The 10000-nt window shown below is 39.8% G+C and overlaps 1 protein-coding gene across 1 annotated transcript in view; it reads left to right on the top strand.

The window, feature by feature from the left end:
• Window positions 1-10000, top strand: part of LOC113580060 (voltage-dependent R-type calcium channel subunit alpha-1E) — a 95330-nt gene that overhangs the window by 72625 nt on the left and 12705 nt on the right. The window contains 8 exon segments of the mRNA XM_035522043.1: window positions 121-231; window positions 357-437; window positions 4600-4716; window positions 5038-5103; window positions 5247-5338; window positions 6237-6402; window positions 6510-6637; window positions 9412-9508. Coding sequence (XP_035377936.1) covers window positions 121-231; window positions 357-437; window positions 4600-4716; window positions 5038-5103; window positions 5247-5338; window positions 6237-6402; window positions 6510-6637; window positions 9412-9508 — 858 coding nt within the window.

Below are 10000 nucleotides of genomic sequence, written 5' to 3'. Positions count from 1 at the left end.
ACCTTTTTAAATTTACCTGTAAATTAATTTCTTAAAGCACGAGACTTTGCTGGGTCTGTTGCTGTATCAGTGCAACATCTCACTCACTCTGTGCCCCTCCTCTGTCCTGTTAACTGACAGTACTACTCAGCTCCTCCTGTCTACGATGCAGCACTGAAACATCTAAACACAGCCTTTACTGTGCTATTCTCTGTGGAGTGTGTTCTCAAGATTCTAGCATTTGGTTTTATGGTGAGTTGCAGTCAACACACATGCAAGTCTACACACTTATGCTGGAAATGGCAGCTTGCTTCATTTTAATTTTTGGCCCTTTAATGAATCATTTTGCCACCTTAAATAATTTCATTTTCTTCCAGAATTACTTCAGGGACACGTGGAATATATTTGACTTTATCACAGTCCTGGGGAGCATCACAGAAATAGTGGTCGATCTGCAGGTAACATGACTGCTGATTTCCATATGTTTTACCAAGTATAATCTAGAACATCTGATTCTGAGATCTGTTTCTGAAAACATCAGTTCCCCAAACTGACATTGATTCACTTGTGCTTGGAGATGAACTGATCAGGGTCCTGTCTTACGTTGTGTTTGGGAAAACGAACCATTTTCTTTTATTAGCATCTAGTCAGAATGAAAATTCTAGCATCTTACATTTACAGCGTTTGGTAGACACTCTCAGTGAGAGTGTTTGTATTATCATCAGCATGACTGCGTGTGCTCTATGGGAATCAGTGCATCTTACTGTTGGCTTTTAAATAGATATTCATGCCTTTTCTACTTTTTTGAAAAGTAAAATTGATTCGACAAACAACAAAAGACAAACAAAACAAGTGGTTCTATTTGATCTACTCACTTACAGATCTTGCAGACCTTATGCACATGTAAACAAATGTGTGTAAAGCAAAACAATGAAGTACATACTCAGTGTTTCTGCTTTATACACTAATTATTTAATTCCCAAAACCTTTAAGGTGTATTCTTCATTTATTCATTTCCTTGATCTGTGGTGATCTAATGATTTGTTAAAATGCCCCTTAAAACCTCTTCAGAATTCTGATTAAGGATGTGGAACACTGAAACTCTGCTACAGTCTAGTTCTGTCATGTGGGCATGGTACTATCATGTGGGCATGGTTCTATCATGTGGGCATGGTTCTATCATGTGGGCATGGTTCGTCAAACTGCAAAGAATGTTGATGTTTAAATTGTATTGTCTAGAATATGTTTCGCTTCTGTTATATGTTTATGCAAGCTTGACATCGAAAGTAGACAATGTCACATAATTGTATGAGGCATGAAAGGCTATTCAGTCAAAATGTTTTTGTTTCAGTGTAAAATTTCAGCAAAATTATGAGCAAGATCAAATACATTATTTTCAAACGTTAGATAATTTTTAATATCTGAAAATCATCCTGAATGTGACCAAATTGAGACCCCAGGACAACAATCAGTGACAGAAATGACAATCACATTTCTCTCTGGGGTGAATGGCATAGATATCAGTGACCACACACTAATTGTCTAAAGTTATGGGAGGTTATGTTATGGGAGGTTATGTTATGGGAGGTTATCTTATGTTGTGTTGCTCCTTGACAAAGCAAATTGACTGGTTTAATGTTTTAATATTGAATAGCATTAATGATTATATCAAGAGCAACCACATGATTATTATTGACTACATAGTTTTCTTTCAAAGATTTAGAAGACAAAGTAAAAGAGAATAAAGGTATTTAATTCAGTTTTAATATATTTCTATAGGACTTTGTTTAAAAACAGGTGGTGCCACAAAGCAGCTTTACGGTAATCAGAAATGGAGGAGACAGAAGATTCCTGGTGCAAGTTAGAGCAACGTTAGAGAGGGTTTGTTGATTGGAGCTGAACTCACTAGACATGTTGGTGAAGGAAATGGAGGTGATGAGGAGGTGTTGGGTAGATGCAGTGTTAAGCACAGGAAGGGCAGAAGGTGGTCGACTAGGCAAAAAGAATGGAAATGGCTGCCGTGAACACATTTTAAAAGGAAGGAGGAACACAAGGTGACACAGAAGAGCAGGGGAAGGTATACACAGGTGCAATATATCCTTTGCAGGAGAAATGGCCTGAAAGAGGTTGGAGATTGTAAGGTGGCGGTAGGGGAGAGTGCAGTTAGACAGCATGGAACAGTGGTCTGTTGAACGTCTTCGGAGGTGAAGACGTGGAATAGAGTGAGGGTGGGATGAAGGATCAGATGGTGGAAGTTAAAGGAATAAGAAATTCAGGGAAGAAGTGAAACAAGCACTGGGGGGGTCGTGAGGGGGAGCTAGAAGCTGGGAAAGGACAGTAAAAGGGGTGAGGGAAGGTACTTGTTGAGACATCTGGACAGAGGAAGACAAGGGTGGTGGAATGTGGACGTGCAGGAAAGTTTAAGAAGGAATAGCTTGGCTGAAAACAACTGGGATCTCCAAAGAGATGAAGAGAGTAAACTTGGGTACAAGTAGATGCGCTATTAAGGTGAGAATATATTAGAGATGTGATGAAGGCTAAGGAAGCGATGTTAGATGAAAATGAGAGAGAGAGAGAAGGTTAAATGACAGAGATTGTGAACCGGGGAGTGCCTCGGATTAGCAGAGAGATGGCAGGGGAGTTTTTAACTGGATTGTTTAACAAAATCTTGGAAAGCAAGAGGATGCCCGAGGTGGGAAGAAGAAGAATAACGGTTCTGATTTTTAAGAATAAGGTTGATGTGCAGAGCTGCAGTAACTACAGAGGCATAAACTTGATCAACCACAGCATGAAGATCTGGGGAAGAGTAGTAGAAGTTAGTAGGAGAATTGAGGGGAGGATTTGTGAGCAGCAATATTTACATTTACATTTAGAAGCATTAGACGCGCTTATCCAGAGCGATTTACAAAAGTAGGTTAGAGTCCAATATAACAATGATCTAGAATGCTGTAGTGATACAGGGATCAATGCTGATGCCTAGAAGTACAAAATACATAAGATCTATCTTAAACAATGATAAGTTAGACAACATCAGTGTAATAAACAATATCCTACAATAAGTACTAATTTAGTTAGTCAATATAGGAGCTGGGTCTGTTGTCATTTAAATATTCCACGAATATGGCGTCATCCCAAAGTATTCATGGAGAAGTTTAGGGAAAGTCAGAAGAGCTGCACTGTGTGAATGTAGATCTGGAGAAAGCTTATGGTAGGGTGGTGAGAGAGGAGATGTGGCATTGTATGAGGAAATGGAGTAGCAGAAAAGTATGTGAGGGTGATGCAAGATAAATATATAAGGACAGTGTGACACCACTGATATGTGCAGTAGGAATGATAGATGGGTTTACATTTATATTTGCATTTTTGGCATTTATCAGATGCTCTTATCCACAGCAATTTACTCATCATTTACTCACAGAATGCATCCTAGCCAGTACAGTAGGTTAGTGTACAAGATACCAATGAAATAGAATACTGTAGAAATACAGGGATCGGTGCTGATACCTAGAAGTCCAAAACAGCTCAGAGAACGATAAGTGCAATAACAAACAATATCAAACTATATGTGCTAGAATTTAGGTTACCCAACAGGTGCAGAATCAGTGGCCATTCTAAATATTCCACAAATAGATGGGTCTTCAGTCTGTGTTTGAAGACAGCAAGGGACTCTGCTGTCTGGACAGCCAGTGGAAGTTTGTTCCGCCATTTGGGAGCGAGGACACAGAATAGTCTCAATGCTTGTCTTCCTTGAGACTTGAAGCATGGTGTTTCAAGCCAAGTTGTACTTGAGGTTAGAAGTACTTGAGGAACGGATCACACTTTGAACATTGACATCATGTATGGAGGGGTATGGAGATGACCAGAGACTACACAAGCACCTGGGCAGCTTCCTGTGAGAGGAAGGGCTGAATCCTTTGTATGTTACAAAGATTTAAAGTGGAAGTGGGGGTGCATCAAGGGTCAGCTCTGAGTCCTTTCTTCTTTGCAATGGTCATGGACAGGCTGACAGACAAGGTTAGGCAGGAGTCGCCACGGACTATGATGTTCACGAATGGTGATGTCATTTGCAGTGAGAGTAGAATTGAACAGAGTCTGGAGAGATGGAGGTACATGTTGGAGAGATGGGGAATGAAAAGTAGCAGCAGTAAAGCAGAGTACAAATGTGAGTGAATGAGATGGAAAGGTTTAGTGGCAAGGAGTGGAGGTGATGGAAGCAGTTGAGTTTTAAATAACGTGTCAAGTGTACAAAGTATTGGAGACTGTGACAGAGAGGAGGAAGGCTTGCACAGTACTGTAATAAACTGGCATCTCAGGGCGCACATTTCAGCAGCTGCAAAAGAACGTGTTCTGTATTAATCTCTGCTATCTCTCACTTGTTATGTATTAATCTGTGCTATTGTTCAGTATTAACCTGTTCTGTATTAATCTGTTTTATCTCTCACGTGTGCTGTATTGATCTGTGCTGTTGTTTTCTGTATTAATCTGTGCTATTATGTTCTGTATTCATCTTTATGTCTCGTGTTCTGTATTATGTGCTATTGTGTTTTGTATTAATCTGTGTTATCTCACCTGTTTTGTATTAATCTGTGCTATCTCTCATGTGTTGTGTTTGGTCTGTAGTCTGCGTCCTTTAACATGAGTTTCCTGAAGCTGTTCAGAGCGGCACGGCTCATAAAGTTGTTGAGGCAGGGCTATACCATCCGGATCCTCCTGTGGACATTTGTGCAGTCCTTCAAGGTAATAATCATTATTATAATAATAATAGTACTACTACTAGTAGTAGTAGTAGTACATTTGTAATTTCTCTACTGGGTATGGTGAATTATGATATACTATACTATAAAAATATATTATGGAACATAATACCCATTAGAGTTTGTAAAATTATTTTCAGATGTATGGATTATGCCATTGGAAAACAAATTTTTATAACATTTGAACAAGAAAACCTCCCTAAAACAACTTTAAACTCATCTAAATGTAAATGTAATTTTTTTTTTTTTTTAAGGTTTAAATTGTAATAGTCATTTAAACCCAGGTTGACCTTTCACATTACAGGCTCTGCCGTATGTCTGTCTGCTTATTGCCATGCTCTTCTTCATCTATGCAATTATTGGGATGCAGGTAAGACCACTGCTCTGTGCCCAGCTACATCCTGGTTTAAATGAGTGTTCTGAATGAGTGTTTTGAATATGAGCACCCTAGAGCTCTTTATAGTGTTCTGCTACTTGCCAGTTGTTATTGTTTGTTCTGGAATTTCTCTGAAGGTTTTTGGCAACATCAAGTTAAATGAGGAAACACACATTAATCAGCACAACAACTTCAAGACTTTCTTTGGTGCTCTAATGTTATTGTTCAGGTAAAAGTACAATTAAAAGTACAGTTAAAAGTACAGTTGTGTTTGCTTGGATGTGTAATAGTAAAAATGTTGTATTTCACTATATGTGCCTAAGTGCATTGTGGTGTTATCCTGTTTGTGTGTGTGTGTGTGTTTGTTTGAGTGTGTTGTAAATGTGTTTTGTGTGTTTTTTGTAATTTTGTATTTGTTTTGTATCTTATGTATGTTTTGTTGCATGTTTTGAGTGTGTTGGGCGTTGGTGTATTTTGTGTATGTTTGTTTAATGTGACTGTGCACGTGTTTTGGATTTTGCATGTTTGCTGTGTGTGTGTGTGTGTGTGTGTGTGTGTGTGTGTGTATGTATGTGTGTTTGTATGTGTATGCTGGGGATGTGTGTGTCTGTGGTGTGTGTGTGTGTGTGTGTGTGTGTGTGTGTGTGTGTGTGTGTGTGTGTGTGTGTGTGTGTGTGTGTGTTTGTATGTGTATGCTGGGGATGTGTGTGTCTGTGGTGTGTGTGTGTATGTGTGTTTGGAGTATATCTGTGCATGTTCTGTGTGTGTTGGGTATGTGTGTGTGATGGGTGTGTGTGTGTGTGTGTGTGTGTATGTGTGTGTGTTTGTATGTGTATGCTGGGGATGTGTGTGTCTGTGGTGTGTGTGTGTATGTGTGTTTGGAGTATATCTGTGCATGTTCTGTGTGTGTTGGGTATGTGTGTGTGTGTGTGTGTGTGTGTGTGTGTGTGTGTGTGTGTGTGTGTGTGTGTGTGTGTGTGTGTGTGTGTGTATGTATGTGTGTTTGTATGTGTATGCTGGGGATGTGTGTGTCTGTGGTGTGTGTGTGTATGTGTGTTTGGAGTATATCTGTGCATGTTCTGTGTGTGTTGGGTGTGTGTGTGTGATGGGTGTGTGGGTGTGTGTAGGAGTGCGACGGGTGAGTCTTGGCAGGAGATTATGCTGTCATGTTTAGGAAGGCAGGCGTGTGAGGCGGACCCGTCGCTGGCTCCTCCCACTGAGCCTGGAGGCACGTGCGGCACAGACTTCGCCTACGTCTACTTCGTTTCCTTCATCTTCTTCAGCTCCTTCTTGGTGAGACGCCTGTGGAAATGCAAACTAAACCAACACAGCGGCGGTCCGCACGTCTGTCTCCCTCCATCCACACACCTCATTCTTTCTCTGTCTCTCCCTCTTTGCAGATGCTGAATCTGTTTGTGGCTGTCATTATGGATAATTTTGAATACCTGACGCGTGACTCTTCCATCTTGGGTCCCCATCACCTGGATGAGTTTGTGCGGATGTGGGGACAGTATGATCGAGCTGCCTGGTGAGAAGGGAGTGTGACCTTGCTGGTACTCTTCAAAGACATGCGTAACAGAGAAACTATAGAAACTATAGAAACTATAGCCTTTGGGGAGTAACACACTATTTTAACAACACGTTATTCAAAGACATGCGTAACAGAGAAACTATAGAAACTATAGAAACTATAGCCTTTGGGGAGTAACACACTATTTTAATAACACGTTATACAAAGACATGCGTAGCAGAGAAACTATAGAAACTATAGAAACTATAGCCTTTGGGGAGTAACACACTATTTTAATAACACGTTATTCAAAGACATGCGTAACAGAGAAACTATAGAAACTATAGAAACTATAGCCTTTGGGGAGTAACACACTATTTTAATAACACGTTATTTTTCTCTTATGTGTGATTTATTTATTTATTTATTTTTGGTGGTTGTTCCAAAAACTAGAAAAGAATAATAATGGCCCAACAGCCTACTTTTTAGACTACTAAGAAATGAACATTTAGCCTGATGAAACTCCCTGCTCTCTGCTGTAAGTCTCCCTGATCTGCAGTGCAGTTTTAACTTCTGAAAGTCTTACAGTTTTTTTATTCAGTTATTAAAATCACAGCCTAATATGCAGAAACTGCTGTAAATCATTCATTAACTATATTTAAGTTATTATGTAAGGTGTGTAGTTCCCAAAGATGGAAATCTGGTCTCAGCAGCAGCACAATGAATGAAAGTGCCATTATCATGCGTTACTGAGAAGAATTATATATGTAACCCTAGCAAATAATTAAGAAATACATGCCATGCATTTTGAACCAGTTACTGTTTGACAGAACGTTGTGATGTATGTTTAATATTGTTAATATTTAATTGATTTTTGATCTTGTTACCACATGCCACATTTGTTTTCCTGTGTGCCAGAATATGCTTATATGTGAATGAATGACCATCCTAGTACTATAGAATACTTATAGAATATCTTAATGAAAAGCAGTATTCTTTTGGCATTCAAAATGATTTGTAAATACTGCACTATTGAAAAATTAACTTTGTTTACCGAAACAGTGCTGTGGTGAGCAAACTTCACTCTATATTAGCCTTTATGTTTTCAGAAACTCAGCTGTCACTAACTGCTGAACATCCCACATTCCTGTGTTTTATTCACGAATTACACTGACCGCTGAATGTTCCTCTGTTTTGATCACCACTATCACTACTTAGACTCACTCACTGTTGTGGTCCTTTGGACTCTGATTAGGTGGTTTTTAAATGCATTTAATTTTTAATTCACTACACTATGGGCACCACTGGGTTCCAGTAAAGGTAAAGATGGCCTCTCCATCGCCAGCAGCAGATTCTAGAAAGTTACATTTAAAAGCTGCAAGTTCCTTTATTTATAGTCTTTCTGGTATGAAACTAATGTGCTATTCAGGTGCTCCAGCCTTTTTCAAGTGCAGTGCTTTGAATATTTATTCTCAGCAGAATACTTCATTTCCCCAGATGTGTGCATGGTCTCGTGTGCCAAGAAATATTATGGGTTCTTCCTGTACTTGAGAAAATACTGAATTGTTTTAAGCATGAGCCATAACTGGAATAAGCAAGTTTCTGCACTCGAGATCCTAGAAATGACCTCACTGGGTCTCCAGAAGAATCTGTCATAATAAATTTTTAGATAGGTTTAATAAGTTTGCATAGAGGTATACACTACTAGTTAATAATTAATTGAATGCACAATTAAAAAATGTAAAAAGTGTATTAAATAAATTTTTTTTTAAATCAGATTTGTTACAACAAAAAAAACGTGAAAGAGTAATAGAACAAGCACGTGAATGATTTAAGAAAAAAAGAGTACATGTATGAATGAATGAATGAATGAATGACTTGAAAAATCCCTTCCTCCTCCAGTCTGTTCAGTGATATCCAGGTTGTATCTCAGCTAACAGCCTGCATTTCCTCTTCCAGTGGAAGGATACACTATAAGGAGATGTACAAAGTAGTGCGCACTATATCGCCCCCTCTGGGTTTTGGGAAGAATTGCCCCTACAGGGTGGCTTGCAAGGTTTGGCTCACACACAACTTATGTCTCCCCTCATCCTTGTTTCTTTTTTTCCCAGAATAGCTACTCTCTACCCTCACTCTCCCTTCTTCTGAACCCACCCTCTCTGGTCCCGCCCTCTGTTCTCTGGTCCCGCCCTCTCCTCTCTGGTCAGGCGCCAACCTCTGCTCCTGGCCAAAGACAGGCAAAGCCAAAACCTCCATGCACACAGACAGCGTACTGGCCTCTGTCCAGCTCTGTAAGGCTGAAAATCTGAGGCACATCAAGCCTAAGGGCCATATTTCGGCAGGCACTGCCAGACAGTGGCGGTTTAGGCTTTCTGTGTCTATCCTGGGTCAAGAGTTCATATTGTACATGACTGTAGATGTTTGACTGCTTCATCTAACCCTCTGTGGCAAATCCAGAATCCAGCAGCACTGTTTGTGTTCCTGTGGCGGCGCGGTCTATGCCTCCACCCCCAGATCCCAGCGGCTGTCTCTCCATCCTACTGATTTATTTCCTCATGCGTTTCTATGCTAAAGGGGCATAGAAAGAGCGCAAGATGGCTTTTCCTCAGTTTTTTCCTTTTCAATCTGTTTTCCTTGTGACTGATACCTTCAATAATAACCCTCTTCCTTTCTCCTTTTATCTTTCCTTTCTTTCTCCTGTTCATGTTGTGTCTTTCCCTTCCATTTGGAAATGGCCTTCCTTCCCTGTACCCCCTCCTCCACAACATATGCCCCTCGGTGCTGCCCCCCAGTGGCCGCATTCACTACACTGATATGTACGAGATGCTGACCTACATGTCTCCGCCGCTTGGGCTGGGCAAGAAATGTCCCTCCAAAGTGGCTTATAAGGTAGTCTGAAGTCTGAAACATGATTACAAAAGACAAATAACTGGTTCAGTTTACAGTAGGTGTGCACTGCCCACTTTCAGATCCAGAACATCATTATATTTGATGCAGCCTGTAATTATAAGCCTGTATAGTGTAGACCTGTATTTTATAGGATTGAGTAATTATAGGCCTGTATAATATATGCCTGTAATACAATAAGATTGTATATTATAGGCCTGTGTAGTACAGGCCAGTATATTATAGGATAGACCTGTAGTTATAAGGATGTATATTATAGGTCTGTATTTCATAGGTCTGTATATTACAGGATTGTGTATTATAGACCTGTAGGTTACAGGCTGCATTTCATTCTGCAGTGGTCCAGTGTACACTCACATTGATGGTAAAATGGGACCAAACACATTTTCGTGGACAACAAAGAAATTAATTTATTGAGTTGACATTGTTGTTCATTATCTTAAGTAAACAGTAGTTATTCATTTTTTGTTTCTG

Source organism: Electrophorus electricus, chromosome 23, assembly GCF_013358815.1.
Source record: "Electrophorus electricus isolate fEleEle1 chromosome 23, fEleEle1.pri, whole genome shotgun sequence".
Classification (NCBI taxonomy): domain Eukaryota; kingdom Metazoa; phylum Chordata; class Actinopteri; order Gymnotiformes; family Gymnotidae; genus Electrophorus; species Electrophorus electricus.
Note: the sequence above shows the minus strand (reverse complement) of the source record. Positions and strands in the feature narration are given on the sequence as shown.